General features: G+C 51.3%; 8 protein-coding genes and 1 non-coding gene across 9 annotated transcripts; 5 read left to right on the top strand and 4 right to left on the bottom strand.

Moving 5' to 3' along the window:
• Window positions 1-433: 433 nt before the first annotated feature.
• On the bottom strand, window positions 434-505 carry BO97DRAFT_t147. Its single transcript has one exon. It is a non-coding gene; the product is annotated as a tRNA-Arg (tRNA).
• A 33-nt stretch (window positions 506-538) lies between these two features.
• On the top strand, window positions 539-1,793 carry BO97DRAFT_477902 (uncharacterized protein; the record flags this gene model as incomplete). The annotated part of the gene is made up of 5 exons (XM_025700588.1): window positions 539-679; window positions 759-1,034; window positions 1,182-1,269; window positions 1,332-1,384; window positions 1,485-1,793. The coding sequence occupies 5 exons, from the start codon at window positions 539-541 to the stop codon at window positions 1,608-1,610; spliced, it is 684 nt and encodes a 227-aa protein (XP_025551727.1). The 3' UTR covers window positions 1,611-1,793.
• Window positions 1,794-2,975: 1,182 nt separating this feature from the next.
• On the top strand, window positions 2,976-3,682 carry BO97DRAFT_345067 (uncharacterized protein; the record flags this gene model as incomplete). The annotated part of the gene is made up of 2 exons (XM_025691760.1): window positions 2,976-3,306; window positions 3,396-3,682. 2 exons carry the CDS (start codon window positions 2,976-2,978, stop codon window positions 3,680-3,682), a joined length of 618 nt encoding a protein of 205 aa, XP_025551726.1.
• A 1,868-nt stretch (window positions 3,683-5,550) lies between these two features.
• Window positions 5,551-6,984, bottom strand: BO97DRAFT_368696 (guanine nucleotide exchange factor SDO1). Its single transcript, XM_025692710.1, has 2 exons — window positions 6,782-6,984; window positions 5,551-6,619 (listed from the first exon to the last, which is right to left on the bottom strand). Exons 1-2 carry the CDS (start codon window positions 6,846-6,848, stop codon window positions 5,643-5,645), a joined length of 1,044 nt encoding a protein of 347 aa, XP_025551725.1. The 5' UTR covers window positions 6,849-6,984; the 3' UTR covers window positions 5,551-5,642.
• A 229-nt stretch (window positions 6,985-7,213) lies between these two features.
• On the top strand, window positions 7,214-9,446 carry cp3 (carboxypeptidase C PRC1). The gene is made up of 3 exons (XM_025699937.1): window positions 7,214-7,324; window positions 7,384-7,984; window positions 8,037-9,446. Exons 2-3 carry the CDS (start codon window positions 7,492-7,494, stop codon window positions 9,200-9,202), a joined length of 1,659 nt encoding a protein of 552 aa, XP_025551724.1. The 5' UTR covers window positions 7,214-7,324; window positions 7,384-7,491; the 3' UTR covers window positions 9,203-9,446.
• Window positions 9,447-9,942: 496 nt separating this feature from the next.
• BO97DRAFT_405485 (40S ribosomal protein uS13) lies at window positions 9,943-11,489 on the bottom strand. Its single transcript, XM_025695203.1, has 3 exons — window positions 11,404-11,489; window positions 10,911-11,076; window positions 9,943-10,677 (listed from the first exon to the last, which is right to left on the bottom strand). Exons 1-3 carry the CDS (start codon window positions 11,405-11,407, stop codon window positions 10,380-10,382), a joined length of 468 nt encoding a protein of 155 aa, XP_025551723.1. The 5' UTR covers window positions 11,408-11,489; the 3' UTR covers window positions 9,943-10,379.
• A 1,040-nt stretch (window positions 11,490-12,529) lies between these two features.
• On the top strand, window positions 12,530-14,853 carry BO97DRAFT_414337 (uncharacterized protein; the record flags this gene model as incomplete). The annotated part of the gene is made up of 2 exons (XM_025696346.1): window positions 12,530-14,531; window positions 14,606-14,853. 2 exons carry the CDS (start codon window positions 12,530-12,532, stop codon window positions 14,851-14,853), a joined length of 2,250 nt encoding a protein of 749 aa, XP_025551722.1.
• Window positions 14,854-15,519: 666 nt separating this feature from the next.
• On the bottom strand, window positions 15,520-16,597 carry BO97DRAFT_405484 (heme peroxidase). Its single transcript, XM_025695202.1, has one exon. The coding sequence runs from the start codon at window positions 16,295-16,297 to the stop codon at window positions 15,524-15,526; it is 774 nt and encodes a 257-aa protein (XP_025551721.1). The 5' UTR covers window positions 16,298-16,597; the 3' UTR covers window positions 15,520-15,523.
• Window positions 16,598-18,393: 1,796 nt separating this feature from the next.
• Window positions 18,394-19,879, top strand: BO97DRAFT_414335 (HSP70/90 family co-chaperone CNS1; the record flags this gene model as incomplete). Its single annotated transcript, XM_025696345.1, has 2 exons — window positions 18,394-18,667; window positions 18,798-19,879. 2 exons carry the CDS (start codon window positions 18,394-18,396, stop codon window positions 19,877-19,879), a joined length of 1,356 nt encoding a protein of 451 aa, XP_025551720.1.
• Window positions 19,880-22,096: the final 2,217 nt, after the last annotated feature.

Genomic DNA, 22,096 nt, shown 5'->3' with positions numbered 1-22,096 from the left:
TGCTCCAGCACATTGACGGATGAGGTCAAGATCTTCCCGCAAACAGTTTCAAGCTGCTCCCTGGTACAGTATATCCCTTGCGAAGAATTGTCAGTGGGCGACAAAAGGCATCTCCTAGACAGCCATATCACCGGCCTCTTGATATGTATTCGTACCCGAGGAGAGATGTTAGACAAGAGTGTGCAGCTTCTAGAAGGCTGACCCCCATGGGCGGGTGGTGGTCATGACATCATCGTAGGATTGCCCGGCCATGGATCGTTTATTCCTGCCCAACTACATGAGTTGTATACATGGTGCCGGCTCCCTTACAGGGAACAACTTGCTGCTGAGTTGGTAAAACAAGAGCAATCATATCTTGGCGATGCTTCCTGTGTTCGCCTGGCGGATTACGCAGACCAATAATGTGATATCAAGGAAAAGGACAAAAAAGAATTGACCGACGCAGGGCTCGAACCTGCAATCTCTTGATTCGTAGTCAAGCGCCTTACCATTGGGCCAGCCGGCCTGGCTGTTGAAAAATGCCAGGAATATTGCAAATATGTACCAACAAAACAGAGTACTCGGAAGTACCGTGCCGAGTGGAGGCAACTCACTGGAGTCTCCAGCGGGGCAGTCGGAGAACTCGGCCATCCCAGCCCGTTCATTCGCGCATTATATCTCGTCACCGCAACTGAATACGGTTAGCATCTGTCGAGGCACGATTCCCATTACATACGAGTATTGTTATCGCGCTCGATAGAGACTCTCAACCAACCTAGTCTACATACAGTCACATCCTACGAGGACCCATGACGGAAAGAACGGCGAGCGATATTCGTACCGCTATCTATCTCAGTGCCACCACCCTCCGACCCCTTCCGGCAACTGACGTTTCGTCTGAATCCGTCTGCCCCTCCAGAAATTCCGTCCCAGCCGCCACGAACCCAACAAAGAGAGGGAGGGGACGAAAGCAGGACAATGATGATGATGATGATAATGATGATGTCGGCTACCTGTTGTACCCGGAGCCAGCGCGACCGCTGAGAGGCTCCGAAGTTAGCCAGGATCCCTGGCATGGATGAGGTCGGTGGTGGCACGTCGATCGGAACGTCTTGGCCATCCTTCTGGAAAGGTTCGGTGCAGGACCACAACAGCGATACAGGCCTTGCGTCTGCTCTCCCTGCCTCTCTACCCTGGTCTAGCCTAGCCTGGGCCGCATCGACAGGGAGGGGGAGGTGGAGGAAAATGGGGAAGCATTGTTTGCCATTGCCACATCTGCCGCCATGCCAGGTATGCAGCTTGGTTCTTCGTCGGCCTGTCCGGTGGGTGCGCTTCACTCACTCACTGTACAGTGTCACTGTCACCCACCCACCCACCACCCAGCGGTTCTCAGGAGGGGCCACTTGTAGGTGCATGCTCATCAGGGAGAGCTCGTGCCCGGATTGGGGTCTATCAAAGGACAGGCTGGAAGTATGCTGGCTGGAATTGACTCGATATCGTTCCAGGTCGCCGTAGAACCACTGGGGAAAGAAAACGTTACCATGGTCAGGGTTGCCGGACAGTCCCAGTCGTACCTCGCGCCTTCCAAGCGAATGCAACCCGGGCGTCAACCTGACTTTGCCTCGCGTTGATTGGGAGGAACGGGCAGTTAGTCAGCTCTTGGGTGGGAGAAAACCGGACTTCGGCACCGTGACACCGACGCTGCCATCCCCGGAAAGATTCAAGCTGGAGTGTGTTCGGTCGAAGCAAGAGCTGGAGAAGAAAAGTAAAAAAGATTCATCCCGGTCGGATGGTCTCTCGACCGTTCCAGATGGGGGCGATGCATGATGAAATAAGGGTGTCCAGCGGAGAAGAACGAAAAGTATTATTATAGGAAGAGATCCCATTGAGAACTGTTGCTCCATCTAGCATAACTACTGCTCTGCACTACTCAACTACTGAGTAGAGACAACACTTATCAGCATATCTCCTCGGAGATTACTAGTTGTCGGTGTTAAATCACGCACTTTCTCTGAAGTGGGACCTTTCCACGTTCACCCGGTCCAGTCGTCCTCTCGCACAATCGGATTAGCCCGGGGCGCGGTGGTCATTGAACTTGAAGGTGTGGTAAACTAATCGCGGCTTACCAGACTGGTCCAAGGCCGTGGAGTCAGGGCTGGCTGGCCAGTGCAGCAGCCAGTGCAAGTCAAGCGAGGCAAAATAGCGATAGGAAGACAACAGTTGATTGAGTTCACTGAGTGAGTGGTAGAACTGGTGGGTGAATCCTTTCTCTTACTTCCTCTCAGGTCATGCTCACTATACGTATTCGGGAGGTATTAGTCTGGTATATGTATAGGTGGAATGAGTTCCTGAGTTCTTACTTTCTCCATCATCTCCATCCCATCTCCAATTCTCCCTCTCTCCCACTCCCTCACAAACTGCTATCGCCGTGCGCTTAGCGGAATGGGGCTAAACGGCAGAAGTGACCTAGTGTCTTGAATCCCCTTGTGCCAATCAGCGACTCCTATCGTCGCTAACTAGTACTCATTTCCCCATCGAATTGAATCATAGGTATGAAGTCCGCCCCGATTGTGATTACTCCTCTCAGTTAGTCGTCGATTTCTCACACTGACTGCTGCTTTAAGATACCCGCATTGCGGTCCTTAACCCTCGCTCCCTCCCTCTCCGGCTACTTCTTGCTCTCTTACTTTGCTCTTCTCTCCCCTCCTCTCCCCTCCCTTTCTTCCTTAAGTTTATTTTCTAATTTCTCCTCTCCTCCTCTTCTCTCCTCTCCAGTCTTTCGCCTCTTCATTCTAGGCATACGATGAGATCAAGCTTTGATTATCTCTCCAATTGTCGTCTGTGCTTGCACACCCTCCCTCGCGTCCAATCCCCGACTGGGAAAGGCCCGTTACTACTTTGAGGTGCGGAGTTAGACAGTCAACGCTTAATCTCCACATCTGCACAACTTCGATATCTATTTTCCTTACCCCGAGTACTTCTTCCTTCCGGTCACAATGAATTTCCGTGAGAAGGTTCGACGAGTGTTTCGCCGGAGCAGTAGCTCCTCCTCGTCTAATTCGAAGGGCAACGGCATCAAGATCGAATATTATAAACGCCATGAGATTCCTCGCTCCAAATTCAAGGGTCCCTTCGATCGGGAACACCAACGACGCCTCGCAGCATGGTCCTTCCAGGGAGCACAAGAAGAGCGACGCCGGTCTCTAGACTTATCACTGTCCCCTTGTGCATCGTTACCGGGTTACTTGAGACCTCCATGTAATGACGAGGAGGACCTCGCCCCGGATCAGATCCAAATTGCTGCACCGGAGGTGGATGTCACGGATGGTATGTGATCACCCGACTTGTCCCATTCTCTCATTCCCTTCAGACTGTCAATCGCCTTTTCGGAACCAGCAATCTAACTGAATGTCCAGCCTCGATTTCCGTTAGCCATGACGAGTACGCCCAAGGCCGCCAGGGAGACAGCAGCGGCTCGTCTTCCTCGACCGCAGTCGACCCGGAGAGCTACAGCGAGTCCATTATGACTCTCCTCCCCGACGAGCATGAGGATCCGATCGCTCTGCTGAAAGAATCCATTCGATACACGTCTCCCGTCGTACGGGCCATATCACCACCTCCAATGTCGCCCAGGGGCTCGTATATGCCATTCGCCCCGGAGGATCTGACACGAGCGTTGAACGCCGTGCAGATCTGCTACTAGAACTTATATTTATCCTAATAACCGCATCGACTTCCGGCAAGATCTTCATTTCCTATCGTCACGTGAGGCAACTATCCAATGAGCGACAGCCATTCCGACGATCACTGCTTCTCCCACCCTATTTCTGCATGGAACACACCCTTCCTGTTACCTACTACGACATCTCTTTTACGCGACATGGGCGTGAGCGACCACTTACTTTTTAATCCTACCAACTCCTTCACAATGGGCCCCTGAGAGCCCGAATTCCGCACTGCCCCGGTTACTTCCATCAGCCAAGACCTCGGATCCAGAATCCATGCATTGCAAGACGTGAGGGGCATGTCGGTTATTGCATCTGACTGGCCCCAATGTCACTGCCGGTTGACATTTGACTTTTCACGCATGAGACGAACGAATGTTCAAAAGCGTCTGGCTTTTTATGCATATTATATATGCTTTGGTGCATTTGCAATTGAGCGTATACCCTTTGCAGTCAAAGTTTCCCTTTACTGACCGTCTTGCTGCTGCTGCTGCTGCCGCTGGTGTTGTCGTTTCTCTGCTTAGCGTACTCTCCGGGGATGCCTACTACTAGCAACCCGAGAGGCAGAGAACCCAGCCCAAGCACAAGACTACAACGTACATCTACCCGTCTACCTAACAGACTAACATTCGTCATCAGGTAGTGCAGTAGACCAATGAATCAAAGAAATCTAATCTTACTCCCTTGCTTCTTGTAGCACTGTAGCTCTGCATCGCAACTCGCTTTCGCCACATTGCCCTCTCCTACGTAGACCCCTTGCCCCTGCCCCTGTTCCTCGCGATAAGCAAACACTCCCAATCAACCATCCAATACTAAGTACACGTACGGAGTAGTAAATCACAAGATCAACCCAACCCCGCCACCCCACAAGCCTAGAATCACTAGATACGATAGTGCTTGATAGTCGAGCGATAATGCATAGCTTCCCACTTATACCTGATCCCAAAAGATCCACACCAACAACCCACTTAGTACCTCACTATAACCTAAACCATCTCAACCTTCAGCCTTACTATACGTAAGTGTATACCAAGCAGTAGCGCTAGATAGCAAGGCGTGTCCCAAATTTCCAGCCCAAGTATCTCCTTCCCCTCCCCCGCCCCCCAACCCAATCCAGTCCCAGACCCAAACCTAGAGTAAACTAAAGCATGCCAAGCCCACGGTGGCGTGGCGCTGGGGTGTCGGCCTCGGCCAGGCTAGACCGACTGCTGGGAACTGGCTTTTTATCTGATCGGCAGGCTGTGTGAGCGGGGTGGATGTTCTAGAAAAGAAAAAGAAGGCGTGGTCGATCTGGCTTCCTTGCCTTAATGGCGGTAAGGTTTGGGGGGGAGGCGAAGGCTTCTGGCGGAGGTGACGAGGCGCGGGTTACACTGCTATGTGGCTACCGCGTTGGTGCATATGGTTGCATGCTTGAGGGACTAAGTGCAGGTTTTGCTTAGGGGGGTGGATGGCTTTTTGTGGTGTGGGTTGGTCTAGGGGGTGCTGCGTTTATTCCTTTGAATTTAGTGGTTTGGGTTTGGGGAATGAGGTTGGGTATGGGAAGGGAGAGGAGAGGAGGAAGGAGGTCTGGGGTGTTTGGGTTGGCTAGAGCTTGGGTTTGTGGGACGGTATCTAGTTATGAGGTGATTTGAGTTGAGTGAAAGGTACAAGTGCCAGTGGTAGATTTTTGAGGTGAAGGTAATGCCGTTGAGATTGAGGCGCTCGGCTGCTGCTGACAGGATATAGATATACTTGGTAGATCGTGGTGGTATTCTTGAGGAGCGACGACGTTGCAATGTAATTGTGTGCAATCAAGCTACGACTGGATTCATGCTGAAGCACCCGACACATGCTCAAGACTAATTCTCGTACAGTTCATTCCATTTTCTAGTCATCAGTCATGTCATCTATACTCGCTTTGGGCCAATGCAGTCCACATCTCTGAGCAAAGCACCTCCATTAATCCTCGTGGGTGACAGCCATATCAAGCACCTCCACCCGTCCTCTGCCACGGGTCTCATTGCCCACAAAGTCGTTCAATCCCTTGAAAGCTCCAGGTTCCGCGAAGCCGATGACCTCCCACTCGTCCCCTCCGACGACCTCCTGCCCCTCCACAGATTCGATATAGCTAAGGATCTTGTCCTTGACGTTGCTGGGGCCCTTGGCCGGTGCAGCCTCAGCGTCAGAGCCACCTGCCTCATCCTCGGAGTCCTGTTGACGGGCGGACTTCTTCGATCCCTTACCACCCTTCTTGTTCCCCTTACCACCCTTCGGCGGCGGCGTCTCCCTCTCCTTGTTCGCGCCTGCGGCTCCCCCCGCAACCTTCACACTCTGTTTCAAAAGCAAGACCGGACAAGTTACACGCAAACGCATGCGAGCCCGCATCACCGGAATCGGCTGCCACGCGATCAATGCCTTCATAGCATCCAGTGCCTGACTCTTTGCGGACTTGTTCGCAGTGACACCCGTCCACAGTGGCTTTCGCGGCTGGGCCGGTGCGTGGCTCTCATCTCCTTCACCGTTTGCTTCGCTGTTGCCGGCAGCCTGACCTTGTGTTTGTTGCTGTCCGCTGGCTGAGCTCAACTGATCCAACGCCTTGGAGATCATTCCCGGGGTGTAGACTCGTTTCGTCGTGGGGTCGACCAGTCGGCCTGATACGATATCCAGGATTTCCTTCTCGACACGCTCGATGATCTCTTTGCGCTCCCGCTCGCCAACTTGGACTTCACCCTTGCGCAGGATCTCTTGACGGATCTCGTCGGCCGGCGTGTTGGCTCCGAACGCCTTGGTGAGCTCTGCGGATGGTGCGGTCTGGGCCTTTGACACGGACAGGAAAATCGTAGGTACTTGGAGGACATTGTCCAGATCTTTCTCGGCACCGGAGCGGTATTCTAGGAGTTTGTTCTTATAGCAGGCGAGCTCGAAGCGCTTCTTGCCTTGAGAGGGTGGGGTGTCAGCGGGGTACCGAAAAGGTGCTATCGTTATCCTTCCACTTGAGTTCGCCAGTCCAGAGCAGGGCCCCGTTGTATATTCTGAGCAAATGCGACCAAGGACGGAGTGTGTGGGAGTGCATTTAGGAGAGGTGTTGGTTTGCTTACCCTTCTTTAACCGCACGATTGATACATTGGTGAATTTGATCTGATTTGAGGGTTGGTTGATCGGCATTTTTGAAAAAAGGCTTCTTTCCCGAAGAAGCTGTGGTAAGGTCCGTTGGAATTATGAATGAATTTGTAGAGAATATGGGTACTTGGAGGATATAGTTGTCTATCGGGGGAATGTCCGGGTTTCGCTTGAAAAAATGATGCCCGCATCCAGCCAGGCAGAGAGGCCCGACAGACTTGTGATTGGAGGAATGGGCGATGACGCTGTTCCCGTGTTTTCTGCTGAGTCATTCCATGTGACTTGGAATGACTCGGCGCGTGACTCGCCTTGGTCCGGAAGGCACCGCATTCTCATTGGCCGCCTCCTCCCCCAGCTATCAAGGCGTCATCTGCAGGCCAACGCCGGACTTCTCCTCCCTCTCCTTCTCTCTTCTCTCTTCTCTCGTCCTCATCTTCTTTCCCCTTCTTGATCTTCTTGTTGAGGTCTGGGAGCTGATCTACTATCAGCTACTTATTACCTAGTTGCATCTGTTTTGAACTGTAAGCTTCCTTCCCATCCCCAGTCAAGTCCGTCGGTCCTGATAGCCCATGCTGATAAGCACCCTGCCTCCCAGATACCATCCAGACCGCAAGGTCCTTGTCACCCTACTCACATCAATCCATCAAGAATTTCTACCTCAATCGTCCCATAACTCATTCTATTCATCATGAGAGTCATTCCGGCCTCTTTGCTGGTCGGAGCGGCCACTGCGGCCGTCTCTTCTCCCTTCCAGCAGGTCTTGGGCGACCTCAAGTCCAACCTTGAGTCGAACCTCAAGTCCGGAGTCGAGAGTTCCTCCAAGCCCCTGCACGCTTTCCAGGAGCAATTGAAGACCCTTTCAGGTGATGCTCGTAAGCTGTGGGAGGAAGTTGCTAGCAGCTTCCCCGAGAGCATGGACCAGAACCCTCTCTTCTCTCTCCCTAAGAAGCACAACCGTCGTCCTGACTCTCACTGGGACCACGTCGTTCGTGGTGCCGATGTCCAGGATATCTGGGTCACTGGTGCCAATGGTGAGAAGGAGCGGGAGATTGATGGTCGTCTGGATGCCTACGATCTCAGGGTCAAGAAGACCGACCCTGCCTCTCTAAACATTGATCCCAACGTCAAGCAATACACCGGTTATCTTGATGATAACGAGAACGACAAGCACCTGTTCTACTGTAAGTACACAACCTTTTTGAGACCTGTTTTTCAGTAACTGACTTTACGAAGGGTTCTTCGAGTCTCGCAACGACCCCGCAAACGACCCCGTCGTCTTGTGGCTGAACGGAGGTCCCGGTTGCTCGTCGTTGACCGGTTTGTTCATGGAACTTGGGCCTAGCAGCATCAATGAGAACATTAAGCCCATCTACAATGACTTCTCGTGGAACTCCAATGCCTCCGTCATCTTCCTTGACCAGCCCGTCAACGTCGGTTACTCCTACAGTGGTTCTGCCGTTAGTGACACTGTTGCTGCTGGCAAGGACGTCTATGCTCTGCTTTCTCTCTTCTTCAAGCAGTTCCCCGAATATGCTAAGCAGGACTTCCACATTGCCGGAGAGTCCTACGCTGGCCACTACATTCCTGTCTTCGCGTCCGAGATCCTGTCCCACAAGAAGCGCAACATCAACCTCAAGTCTGTGCTGATTGGCAACGGTCTCACCGATGGCTTGACTCAGTATGAGTACTACCGTCCCATGGCTTGTGGTGACGGTGGTTACCCTGCTGTCTTGGATGAGGCCTCTTGCCAGTCCATGGACAACGCTTTGCCTCGCTGCTTGTCTATGATTGAGTCCTGCTACAGCTCCGAGAGCGCCTGGGTCTGTGTTCCTGCTTCCATCTACTGTAACAACGCTCTCCTGGCTCCTTACCAGCGTACTGGACAAAATGTCTACGATGTCCGTGGCAAGTGCGAGGACGACTCCAACCTCTGCTACAAGGGCCTGGGTTATGTCAGCGACTACTTGAACAAGCCCGAAGTCATCGAGGCTGTTGGTGCTGAGGTCCAGGGCTATGACTCCTGCAACTTCGACATCAACCGCAACTTCCTCTTCCACGGTGACTGGATGAAGCCCTACCACCGTCTCGTTCCGGGTCTGCTTGAGCAGATTCCCGTCCTGATCTATGCTGGTGATGCTGACTTCATCTGCAACTGGCTCGGTAACAAGGCCTGGACCGAGGCTCTCGAGTGGCCCGGCCAGGAGGAGTACGCCTCGCTCCCCTTGGAGGACCTCAAGATCGTCGACAACGAGCACAAGGGCAAGAAGATTGGCCAGATCAAGTCCCACGGCAACTTCACCTTCATGCGCCTCTACGGCGGTGGCCACATGGTCCCCATGGACCAGCCCGAGTCCAGTCTGGAGTTCTTTAACCGCTGGTTGGGCGGTGAATGGTTCTAGATCGGATTTGATGCTATTGCTGTTTGATATAAGCTAAATACTTGCATCTGACTGCATGCGATGTAGTATCAGCTTTCCTTTTACTCCCTTGTGATTTGCTTGCGGTGTGTGTCTGCCTGTCACAGAGGTTCATGTCATGTCGCACACGGGATCTATGACCACATGATAGCTGTACTTTGCTACGTTTATATGAGATTACATTTGCTAGAATCGATGGAATGATCAAATATTATTTTTCAAGGGGATTTTACATGTCACCCCAGGACAGGATTATTATTACTGGGTCACGTAGAAAATTCTCCGAACTCCGCACAGTGACCCATCCATAGTAAGATGAAGAGCAAGCAGCTTGCAGGCAAAAGGATGACTGCTCGAAAGGGAAGCTCAATTCCACTCGGTACTTTTTCTAATTTACCATCAGACGAGCTCGTAGTGTCTCTTCTCGGGAAACCAAAGGCTGTGTCGGATTATTCGTAAGGGGTAAAAGAGTGTCGTTGCTCTTTGTTTGGACAATTTTGAATGTCTGACACTACACTACTGAATTGGGGAGACTCGTGAACATTATTGTTCAATTTACCAGTGGAAATGGAGATCTTTTTGCTGAGATCTAGAGATTATGAGTTATGCTATGTGAGGAACTAGCTGAGGAACCCAGAGATAAGGACAATATGGAAGAGGATATGAATTAGTCCCAAGAGTTTTGACCTTGACTCCTCCCATCACTTACGCTTCTAGTTATACAGATGAGTCGAGGAAGCATCATTGCTTATACCGACAGATAGAATGATGGAGGGTGGGGTCCCGATACAGCAATGACTCGCCGTATGGCAAAAAGCAAGATTTACGAAGCTATAGGCAGAAGACACGAATTTGGTTTTTTTGAATTTCATTTCATGATGGTATGATTTCTTTTCATTTTTCGCAGGGAGAAAAGAACTCGGGGAGTAGCGGACCATCCAGCGCTCCCATGATCGGATTCTTTTCCCCGACGAAAAGGGGGTAAAAGGTTCATTAAGATGGTTTCCTTGAAAGAAAAATTCACACCAGCATCTCTCAGACACAGTTGCCCCCCCGACTCTCTTTTAATCCCATGATCCAAAGTAGCCCCAAGCCCCGCGCAAGAAGTAAAAGAACAGGTATAAACAAAGCTCCGCGATATAGTAAGGGGGAGAGATGCTTAGTTCTTCTTCTTGCTGACACCGACGGTGCGACCACGGCGGCCGGTGGTCTTGGTGTGCTGACCACGGACACGGAGACCCCAGTAGTGACGGAGACCGCGGTGGGAGCGGATCTTCTTGAGGCGCTCGAGGTCCTCACGGATCTTGCTGTCGAGGTTGTTGGAGACGACCTGGGAGTTCTTGCCGTCGGTGATGTCGCGCTGTCTGTTCAGGAACCAGGCGGGGATCTTGTACTGCTCGGGGCTCTGGAGGATGGTGACGACACGCTCGAGCTCTTCGGTGGTGAGCTCACCGGCGCTGTAGGAGAGAAGAAAGAATTAACCTGACTGTCTTCTTGTTTGGCGGGTTGATCATGATAAAAATAATTGTGCAGAGGTGATGCGCGGTTCGTTCTCAAATGTGGTTCCCTCAAATTGTTGCTGCATGATTGCGACGTTGTCGCTGTTCCTCCTCTTTTTCTCGCACTCGCTCTTGTTGATATCTGCACGTGGGATGGGAATGATTGGGATGGATGCTGAGATATAACGTACCGCTTGCTGAGGTCAACATCGGCCTTCTTGCAGACCAAGTTGGAGTAACGGCGACCAACACCCTTGATCTGGGTCAAGGCGTACATGATCTTCTGCTTTCCATCAACGTTGGTGTTGAGGAGACGCAGAATGTACTGGAAGTTGGTCTTCTCGCCGGACACAAGCGCTATATGTCGACACAAGAACAATCAGCATTTCCGTTCGAACCCATTAATCAAATGTTTCCCCGATTCTCAAGCCAAATATGCTCCCGGTATTCCCAGCCCTGTTTTCCATACCCGGTCGGTCGGTCGGTGGATAAAAAGAAAAAAATCCATGTCGATCTGATGCGTTGAGTCCGTCGCAGGCGATAATTCCCATCTTCCAATATAGCCGCCTCCCGAAGATGATTTTCTTTCCCGACCACCAACCGGACACAGAACAGAGGCAGGAAGACCAGGGACAAAATAGTCGGACATGAGGGATCTGGAAGACCTGAAAGGTTTGCACGTACACATGATGGGCGATTTGGCGCGGGACCGCGGTGTATTGTCGACAGGCGAAAGGGATGGGAGAAGGAGGGTGAAGTCGAGGGCGTTGGCGGTGCTTCTCAATCTCTTTCCTCTGGACTTTGCAAGCCCGTTGTGGGATCGGGTAAGCTGGTGCCTAACCGCTTCCGGAATGGTGGTTCTGAGGGCTCGCTTATGCCCACGCTAGGCTGGTTCGGGCTATCTTGTCACTGGGTCGGGGCTCGTGCACGTGACATAGCCATCTTGGAGGGCGCAAGGGTGTGCTTACTTTATCTTGATTGCGACGTGGGCTCGTATAAAGTATCGTGGGCTTGAATCTCCTTGTGACCTTGGATTCATGCTCAAACATACACCCTTCGAGAAAATTTGTATTCGGGTCTCAGCCCTTGTAGTTTTCGCTGACTACGTCCTTCTAGAATGCTTATCGGGGCGTGGTCATGGCCACTGCACATAAACGGGGTATCTCCTTCAGTGAGACCGATATGCAGAAATTTTTCCTATTTTGATCTATTGACTAGTCTCTAGTAGCATGCGAATAGTGCTTGAAACCGATAGTTGTTACTCACTTGCATCGCTTTAGTCAACCCCAGGTATCAACAGCCTTTGGAATAAGTACCTATGCTCAGGTGTATCTGATTCGAGCACTTTATATTAAGATGTCTCTGCTTCGCGTCGATGATAGCTATGCAACGATATGTCATGACTCTTCTACTATGAAGGCGAAGCTTGGATGTATCTACATTACATGCATATTCACATCTCATACAGTGTTGATTAGGAAACAGATATGATCTTGAGAGTACTGTCCTATCATATCAGCCGGTTCACCGCAGCCGTTTCTTCTGCACTATGGATCACCGTTAAGATCTTGCGCGTTCCCCACTGCGTATGAAAAATTAATTGTGTTACTTGTAGACTGTTATCAGCGCTTATGTCGGCGAGCTTTAGGCTGTTTGTTATTGTCTTCCCATTCTCCCCAGTGTTAACACCTCTTGGTTGGTTCTTCTCCTCACCACCTCACACACGCCTTCCCGTATCAAGTTTAGCGTCCGTCTTTAGCGAAGCTTAGCGCCACCGACCCTGAACTATACAAGAACTATACAAAGCAAAATGGTGCCAGCAGTGAATTCATCAAGCACCCACAGAAAATCAAAAAGTCGAAAGGACAAATGGGTCCCATGTGCTTCGCGTCCAGACCTGAAATGGGATGAGGTTGAATTTCCTGACCCTGTTCCGCAATATGAGGCGCTGGACTTGAAAACTCTGGAAGATCCCCCCGAGAACTTCAAGATAGGCAACACCGTCCGGGGGCGCGTCACTAAGTGGGGGAAAGCCACCAGGCAAGATCTCCAGCTCTTGCTCCGATTCCATGGCTGGGGTTTCGATCATGGCGTGGAGATAGGCACTGCTCACAACCCAGAGCTCCTCTTCGCCATCTGGAAGATCATCTATAACTACGCCTCGGGGCATCGACCCCAGACTTGGGACGACTTATTCGATTTGACGAGAGATGCAGGTCCGCGGTTACTGGCCATCAATATTAAAAGGCCTTGCTTCCCCGTCAGTCGATACTACCCAACTATTGTGACATGGCAACTCGGTCCCAATTACCAGAGACCGCTTACAGCATCGCCGTTCCTGTCCGATTTGTGTATTCACCAGATGCTGCTACCTTCCAGCGGTGGTGCCCTTCTTGGTGACCCCACTAATCAAGCTGACTTCCAAGGGGCGCAAATGGCCATTGTCAACACATCACAGTCGTCAGTCACCAACTCCACCTCTTACTCGTATCCTTCGAACACACCACATCCTACACCACAAGCTACACCAACCCCAGTCGCCGCTCAACCCCAGCAACTCCAGCAATTGCAGCCAGAGCTCAACACTGTAAGCTTGCCCTACGAATCTTCCACTAACGGGACCGTCCCAGCTGAGGGTGCTACATCATCTCCTACTACAACCGCAAACCTCGCCGAGGTACACGCATTTCCAGCTTTGAACAACGCGATTCGACGTGCCATATTAACGGAGACATATCATGAGCTCAAGCCTATCAAAATGGAGCGTCCTTTGACTCGTGGTCGAGGTCCAATGTGGTCGGAGAACTCGGGAGCCATAGATGCACTCATTGTGGTTGCGAAGTTGCTGAAGGCTGGCTCGACCAAGATCGATCAGAAGGACCAAACTTGGAGGTTGATTCTTGATGAAGCGGAGCTTACCTACATCCAAGCTGCGAACTTCGATTGGGGCACCTGCAACCCCGAAACAGCCATTCAACTCAAAACTCAACTTCAAGCTGAACTACAGAAACCCGACAAAGGTATTGGCGAGACCCTCGAAGACATACGAGACGCGTGGTTCGCACTGACGAAGGCCTTCGCCCAGTTCAACTTTCACTCGCTAAACATATGCACGTTTTGCAGTTGTCGTAATACAGAGGACTATATGGACAATTGGGTCGATTGCGCCGCCGTTCCAATCCATGCGTGCACAGACACCAACGGCGTTACCGTACAGGATCTCGTGAACCGTTGGTTCGCCAAGCGACGGACGGAAAGCTGTTTGTACTGTGAGAAAGAAAACGCTGTGACTGTGGAGAAGTTTTTTCGAAGCATTCCACTGCGTCTGGCGGTGACTCCCGATTTCAAGGCTTGCGTTTGTGAACACACGCGTGATATTTGTGTTTCGTATACCGACACAGATGGTGTCGACCACCGCGCATATTACAAGTGGATTGGAGGTATCTATTTGAGTGACGGCCGTGTACGTGTCTATTGGCTTGATGCTGAGCGCGGCGAGCGTGACAATGGGAAAAATCGTGTCTACGAAAGCCGAGCGGGCCCTGAAATCATGGTTGAACCTATTGCTCGGGTCTATCCCCACGATCGTGTGCCTGCGGACTGGTGGGAGAACAAACCCATTCCGATGCTCTTCTTCGAGCGTATCTTGCTACCCAGCCCCGAGATTCTACAAGCAGCCATGCAAGCTGTTGGCGACGTGGCCAAGGCCACTAATGCTTCTGAAAGTCAGGCAGTGACAGCAATGACCGTAGCCGCCAGCCCTGAAGACACAGAGGAGCTGCAGTATGGCTATGGCTATGACGACTACACTAGTCGGGGGGGCTTTCTGTCTTCGATGATTCCATGGCTATGAATGCTTCTGCTCCATATATTCCAACAATTGAAGACCTAGAGAATCAGTCGATGACAGGCGTGATCGAAGGAGCCCATGTGACCGAGGAAAGTGGCTTTGAGGGACTCCTCAACACTTCCAATCTGGATGTGAATTGGTTGTCAGCCCCGAATCAGCTTGATGCTGAATTTGCCGTGGCAGGTAAGGAACCCGACCAGCCGAACACTGACGCTATCATGCATGATATCGGTGGTCTGGGTGAAACTGGGGATTTGGAGATGCAAGAATCTGTCGAAAAGTGACTATGATCTGAAGTCATTTGGTTAGGGCCGTACATATTTTGTTCTGACCCAACTTGATGTATTGACTGCCTTTTTTCTCGACCTGATCTGGACATGTAATTGATTGGATTCTCTTCTGATCTGGAATTGTACATTAGCCTAGTATGCGATGGTCATGTTCATACTCTTTCTCAGTAACTGATAGTTGGCAGAGATGATGACTACTGTCACTTAATGCTTAATAAGCGACAAAATGCTGTTTCTCAAGCCAAGTGCCCAAATGTCGGGCTGATAAGACGAAGCACCAATGTTGTTTGATACAGTAATAGGCTATACAGTAGTAATTCATTTTAGCATCAAATGCCGACCAACAGTAGTCAACCAATAAAGGGGAGGGTGAAGTCAGCCCCAGCCGAGCCTTGTTGATTTCCCCGCATTTCACCCTCCCTGTAGTCTCCTTAACTGTCCGTCTTTCCCTCCCTCATCTTTTGAGATTTCCCTCTGCTAAAGTTTCTTAGAATCACTTGGTCAGATCAACTGAGATTGTCTGTCTGTTGGTAAGGTATCAATCAGATTCATCTATTATACTCAAGAATAAAGCATGGCAAGCTAACTCTAACTATATCGTCTAGTCTAAAACCAGTGAACAAAAGAACAACGCACCCCGACCGGTACAAACAGGCCGCAGCATCTATAACCTCGCACGGACAGCTTCTTTCTTCGATTCCCTTGGCGGACCAGTGGGAGTGTCGCTCTTCTTCGGCGCTGAGATATAGCCACCCTTGACGTTATCCGCGTTGACAACCAAGCCCTTCTCATCTCTTTTAATCCCCAGCTCAATCAACTTCGCGAAAGCCTTGGCAAAGTGATCGAAAAACAAATCCTTATCCTTCGCGTACTTCACCACCCACTCGCGGAACTTCTCGTCCGTCTTCAGCGCGATATCCGTGGGCAGCATCATCAACATCTCGTCGCCTTCCTCCGCATCGGGATCCACGAAGACAAACTGCGACATACCATTACCCAACTTCTTAGGCGTCCATTCCAGTTTCAGCAGCAGCTTGAAGAACTGGTTAGAGAATCGGGTGGGGTTGTTGACCCATGGCCCTTCGAACCCGCTGCGGTCGGTATGGCAGCGGCCGAGATTATGCCCGCCCGCCAGCGCGACAATTTCTTGGTCGTTGAAGCCCATCCGATAGAAGATGAACCGGAGGTGGTCGGCTCCCAGTGCACCGTCGGGTAAGCGGCCGCGTGGTGGCACTTTGGAGTCGTCCACGAGATCTGTTCGGCCCGGTTGCCATGGGACTTCGGGGCCACCCATCTCCTTGATGGCGACGACACCAGCCAGGGTCCACAGATCAGAGTATGTGATCCAGGGGTGGCTCTTCTTTACAGGCTCGAGGAACGCTCGGCCGAATTGCAGGCCCGCGTTGGCTGGGTCCCCGCCTTCAGCTTCATAGCGCATGCCTGCCCCGTTACTGCCGCCCGTGTCGGACTCGGCGTCGTATGTACCTGCGGAATGCCTAGAATGGGATTAGTCGATACTTTGGAGACAGGATGACTTGAATGGTGGGCAGGACTGACCATGCTAAACGAACAAAAACAGGACCGGCACTTCCGTCGTCATAATCGGGCTTTTTCAGTTGAGCGGCGATGTCTTTGCGGACCGCGTCATAATCCCCCGGGGTGCTGCTCATCTCGGCCGATAAGTCTGTCTGGGGTAAAGAAAGGAGTCTATGCTGATAACTGAACGGGTTTTGTTTCCGAGCGCGCTGCAAGATTTTTTTGCAAGAATATTGGTCAATTGGTGAGCGCGACAATGGTTTGTGTACACACACGAGATGAAGAAGTACTAAACAGGAGAAGAAGAGAAATTCGGATGAGTAGCATCTGCTTTTGTCTTCCTGCTGGCACATGAAGACCGGACCGATGGCGACTAATTGACTGTGGATCACTGGATCCGCGGTCCGATTCCCTCAACGGCAAATGCCGAGGTTCAATTTTCTGGCTTGCGACCCGCGTTCTCATAAGTCCTATGGCCAGTTATCGCGATGGAAACGACTGTTTCTTGCATCTGAGTGGTTCATCCGATTGGGCTCAATCTTGGTCAGCTTGATGGGACCCCCGTCAATGGGCATTTCCCCAGGTTCATATGTCACCGGGGTTTGAGACGGGGTTTTCCGGTGGTCAATAGCCGTGGCAAGAAAAGGGATCACATTCGAAGAACGCAAATTCCGAAGTCCTCATGTTATTGGGTTCGTTCAGAGCATGGCATATGATACCTTCTTGGCTTTGTATAGGCTACTTTCATACAAGTTGGGTACTGACTTTGTGCCGGTTGGCAAGATGTTTCTGATCAATTTCAGCCTTCAGTAGCCGTCGGAAATGGACCTCGGGTTACGATATGCCGAGCATCGACGATTTTTCAAGCAGATAACCGACATTGCTCAGGCTCTGTAGCAAAACCACATTTTTGGGCGGCTGATGCTGTTGACGCATGGCTGCATGCTGAGTTGGTCAACACAATATCTACTACGACCATTAACACAGATTCATGATCATGGCCGAGACCACTTCGAAGATCTAGACGTCTCCTGCTCAATTTGCGGAATAACGTCTAGACCACGTTTTTTTAGCTCCAGGATCACCGCAGTCTTGTCGCTCCTTCAGTAATTCAAACGGGCAACATATTCAAATCTCTCTCCTCACTCCTCAGCAATACTTAATTTCTTCCATTCCCGCCATGGTTTCTCCGAGGCCATCTCGCAGTCTCTCCTCCCGTTATTCCATTTGTCGTGCACGCTGTCTCTATGTTTCCCTGAATCTGCCGCGAAGCAAGGTGGTGGGGGATTATCTCTCTGCACAGCATATTCGTGCAGTGTTGGAAACCGTCCAGCTGTCCTTGTTCGGAAAAGTTCGAAATGCCACTGGACGTTGATGGAAACAGCACGGATCTGGTTGCGGTCTTGCGGCATTGCGGAGGAGGACAATTCTGCTGCGGCGAAAAGAGGGAAAGTCGCTCGAGACTAACGACTAAATCGGAGTATGCACCTCATCGCCCGCGAACTTCCCCATGGGCGATGATGGTGGGTTGAATGTCCCTAGCATTGTAGACTGGAAAGTTGTGGTAAGTGTAGTTCATGTAGAAGCTGACTCCTCGCAACTGGTATGGTTACAACGGAAATATCGTTTGTTCAGAGCCAATGACCACTTCCCTATACTGATTTCTGCAGGAAGGCTCCAGTAGGAAGAGCAATAGATCAAGATCCCGCTATACAAACCAAGCATTAATTATTTCGAAGTCTCCTCCTACACAAGCAAGAAAGAGGAATGGCGGAGATAGCTCCGTCCCACCGAATCATCCAGCCGACCCTCCCTCCCCTCAAGTTTGCACCGTTTGTCTCCACCCACCCCTCATCCCCGCGGATCAAATTTCCTCAGCGCAATCGCAATCGCAATCGCATCGCATCACTTTCTTATTCCCCCCTTCCACGTCCCTCACACCACGACCCTTTCCACTCGGCTCCTACACCCTCGCCACAAGATCCAATCCTCGAAAAAATGGGTCAAATTGAAGAACTTCCCGACGACTTCGACGAGTCACTCAACCTGAACGATGGCGCCGCGACGGCCGCAGCCGCCGCCGCAACAACAGAGGAAGAAATCCTACCCATCAAGCACGAACGCCTGAAGGATGTGGAGAGCGACGATCCGATGGCGCCGCGGATGCCGCCGACGATGCAGGCGGTGCAGACGCACACGACGGACGAGTTGGCGGATATCCTGAACCGGACGCCGTTGTTCATGACGGATCTGGATAAGGCGTTGGATGAGAGTATGTGTTTTCTACTTCCTTTCTTCTGGCTGGTTTAGAGTGGGGTGCAAGATTGGCGGTCGAATTGGATTTGAGGCTGGGAGCAAATAGTTGCGATGCTGAGCTAACGGGATTACTTTCTTTACGGTAGATGGCGAGAACGTCATGCTGGATGCGATACGCGCGCTGCAGAATGAAGGTACCCGCGGTGAGGTGGCGCAGAGTTTCCGGAGTGAGGGCAATGAGACGGCGAAGGAGAAGCGGTGGATCGATGCCAAGGAGCACTATACCAAGGCCATTGCGGTGCTGCAGGCTAAGGAGGATAAGTGGGAGAAGCCTGAGGATGAGGAGGCGGAGAAGAAGTTGCTGAAGGAGGTCGAGGCGGCATGTTATATCAATCGTGCGCTGTGTAACCTGGAGCTGCGTGAGTATGGCCCTTTATCTTGTTCCTTGATTGCGAGGGAGGGAGTGGGGTTGATGAGAACGGTTGCTAATTGGTTTTGTATCTGGGACACAGAGAACTACCGCTCTACGACTCTCGACTGCGCCGCCGCCTTGAAACTCAACCCCAAGAACGTCAAAGCCTTCTATCGATCTGCGTCGGCGTTGCTCGCTCTTGATAAGATCCCCGAAGCGGAGGACGCCGCCGCGCGCGGATTGGCGATCGATCCGGAGAATAAGTCCCTGCAGACGGTTGCGGGCAAGATCGCGGAGCGCAAAGCCACGGTGGAGCGTGTCGCGGCCAAGCGGAAGGCCGAGGAGGAGCGCCGGCAGAAGGAGGCGCAGTTGCTGAGCGTCGCGCTGCAAGCGAGAAGGATCCGTACGCGCAAGACCGATTCGCCGCCGGAGATGGAGGATGCGTGCATCAAGCTCTCACCTGACCCGCTGTCGCCCGAAAGTACCCTCGAGTTCCCGTGCGTGCTGCTTTATCACATGGACGCGCAGACGGACTTTATCAAGGCGTTCTCTGAGATGCATTGCATCGAGGATCATCTGGATTACATCTTCCCGCTGCCGTGGGATTCCAAGCATGAGTACACGACGAACACGGTGGAGTGCTTCATGGAGACTGTCACGGGCGGTCTGATCAAGGCCGGCAAGAAGTTGCCCCTGTTGCAGATTCTGGGTAGTGGCAAGGTGGAGGTCGTGGATGAGCTGGTCAAGATCTATGTGATCCCTACGTCGAAGACGGCCAAGTTCATTGCCGAGATGAAGGCTCGGAAGTCCGGTTGAGAGAGATCCCGTTCGTGATGTTGAATTGAGCGGTGATGGTTTGTCCATCGCGCGGGGATAGCCGGTCTATCCACTTTTGAGAGTCCCGGCCGGAGAACGAGGCAGGACAGATTGTTCAGGATCCCTGGACTATGTCAGAATCAGGGTTGGCACTGATCACAACGATCTGCCACGTTGGGGCTGCGCTCGTGTCCAAGAACTCTTGGTCATGATACCTCTTTACCGATCTTGCTGGGGACCTTTCGGCCACGGCAGTTGATGCTAATGTAAATATAGAATTTGAGACATGAATTAAAAAGCTATAGACTTCACCGGAATTTTCCTGAGTGGAAATCGTTCGAAACAGGATGGACAATCTAGAGATACTGGCGCTAAATCCTTTGTGTCCATGGGGGCATTCAGGTTAATTTGTGCATATCTTCTTACAAGTTCTACAGTACGGCTCAGCACAAATTCTAGTGTAGCTCGGAAGCCGTTGTGGGTGAATTGGTCTCATTTCTTATTACTTCAAAGCCTTTCTTTGCATTACAACTGTATCGCGAGAGCTTATTTCACTCTGTTATGGTCGTTCTCATTCAATGAGACCATGGTAATCACCATCAAGCACGACAGTGAATAGGCCTCAACCGTCAATAGAAGAGGGCCTCCTTCTCCTCATCCTGCTTCTTCCCCATTCTCATCTTCTTCCATCCTTCAGTCTACATCTGTGTCCTCATAAGATTGATACTATATCCTGAAAATTCTCTGTTCTATATAATTAGTATCTTTGATACAGCTTACACAGTCCTTAAATATGGCATAGGGACCATGTTCGCCATTCCACCCTATGACGAGCTAAACAAATGGATGAAGGACATACACCCGCATCCAGGGTGCAAGTACAGCACTTGAAGTCAGAAACATCAACTCAACTGTACTGCCACCTATCCCTCATCTCGACCGTAAATGGAGAATCTCGAGTACGTATCATCGACAAGCTCCCGGATGGGCTCCGCGACCTGCGGATCCGGAGCGATGAGCAACTCGAGAGAGACAAGATCCCATGTGAACCGGTTCGCCATCCACGTGCCAACGACACAGGAAAAGAAGTTGATGTGATGCTGAATGCATACCAATCATTAAGCAAAATATTAACCGCAGTCTGACTTCGATCCGGCAACTATCCGAATCTACACCAGAGAAAGCGAGCTTCCTGAATGAGGCACGCCACCCAAACCAAAAGTGTCTCAAAGTCACGGTCCCGAGAAACGACAGAGATAAACGACCTCTGCGCTTGCTCGTACGCAGGAAATACCATAAGATACCTGTTCTATCTGAGGTCAATTCCAACGTTCAGGAGGCAGAGCCATGGCGTTTGCGAGCGACATCCTCCATTCAAGCGTGTCCAATGGTCTACCAACTTGCGTGCTTTTGTCTCCGATGAACTCAAGTTCGAGAGCCAGTTCCATCTGCGGGCGAAGTCGAACGTCTGGGCATTGATCCTGGCGGAAAGCGTCACTTTGATCGAGGAGTAACCTGGCTATATCGACATGAGTGATATTGATGTTGTGGCTGAAGCAGATCCAGAGATGAAAGCATATCTTTTTTTCCGGCAAGTGCGGCGATGGTTTCGGGCACAGGCATACAGCTATTTTTCCCGAGAGGTCCTCCATGTGTCTCGCTTGTTAAGTCTAATAATAGCTCGAGCTATGCGTGGTAGGGAGGCGATGCTGGGTACCTTGCTCGATTGCTCGACTAGGCTCAAAAAACAATGCTTGAGGGGCGAATTAAAAGGAAGGGGCATCTGCTTACGCTGAGCGACTGAGAGGACTGGCGTGGGCGAAGCTATTGGACCCCTCAAGGACGGTGGTGATTTATTAAAGGTGTATGCACTGAAATCAAAAGAATAGCACGCTTCCAGCACCCTGCAGATCCTTGCCGAAGCTTGATGTAAGTGGAGTTGAGTCTCGGTGCAGATGGATATAAGGTTCCGATACTGATGTCCTTCAGCCTGTCGCCCACTGCTCTATTCACCACGCCCTCATGACCACTCCTCTGCCAGAACATACACCTCTTCTCCATTTCTCCGTCTACAAGCCGCAATCCTAAGAAAGCATTTCACTTACAAACCCTACAGATTGAGTATATTCAGCACGACACCTACATAACAGTATAGAAATCAGCACACGCAGGACAGGAATAGCAGACACTCTGCCTAGCAAGCTCAATCAAGCACTA

This window comes from Aspergillus homomorphus, assembly GCF_003184865.1.
Source record: "Aspergillus homomorphus CBS 101889 unplaced genomic scaffold BO97scaffold_17, whole genome shotgun sequence".
Lineage (NCBI taxonomy): Eukaryota > Fungi > Ascomycota > Eurotiomycetes > Eurotiales > Aspergillaceae > Aspergillus > Aspergillus homomorphus.
Note: the sequence above shows the minus strand (reverse complement) of the source record. Positions and strands in the feature narration are given on the sequence as shown.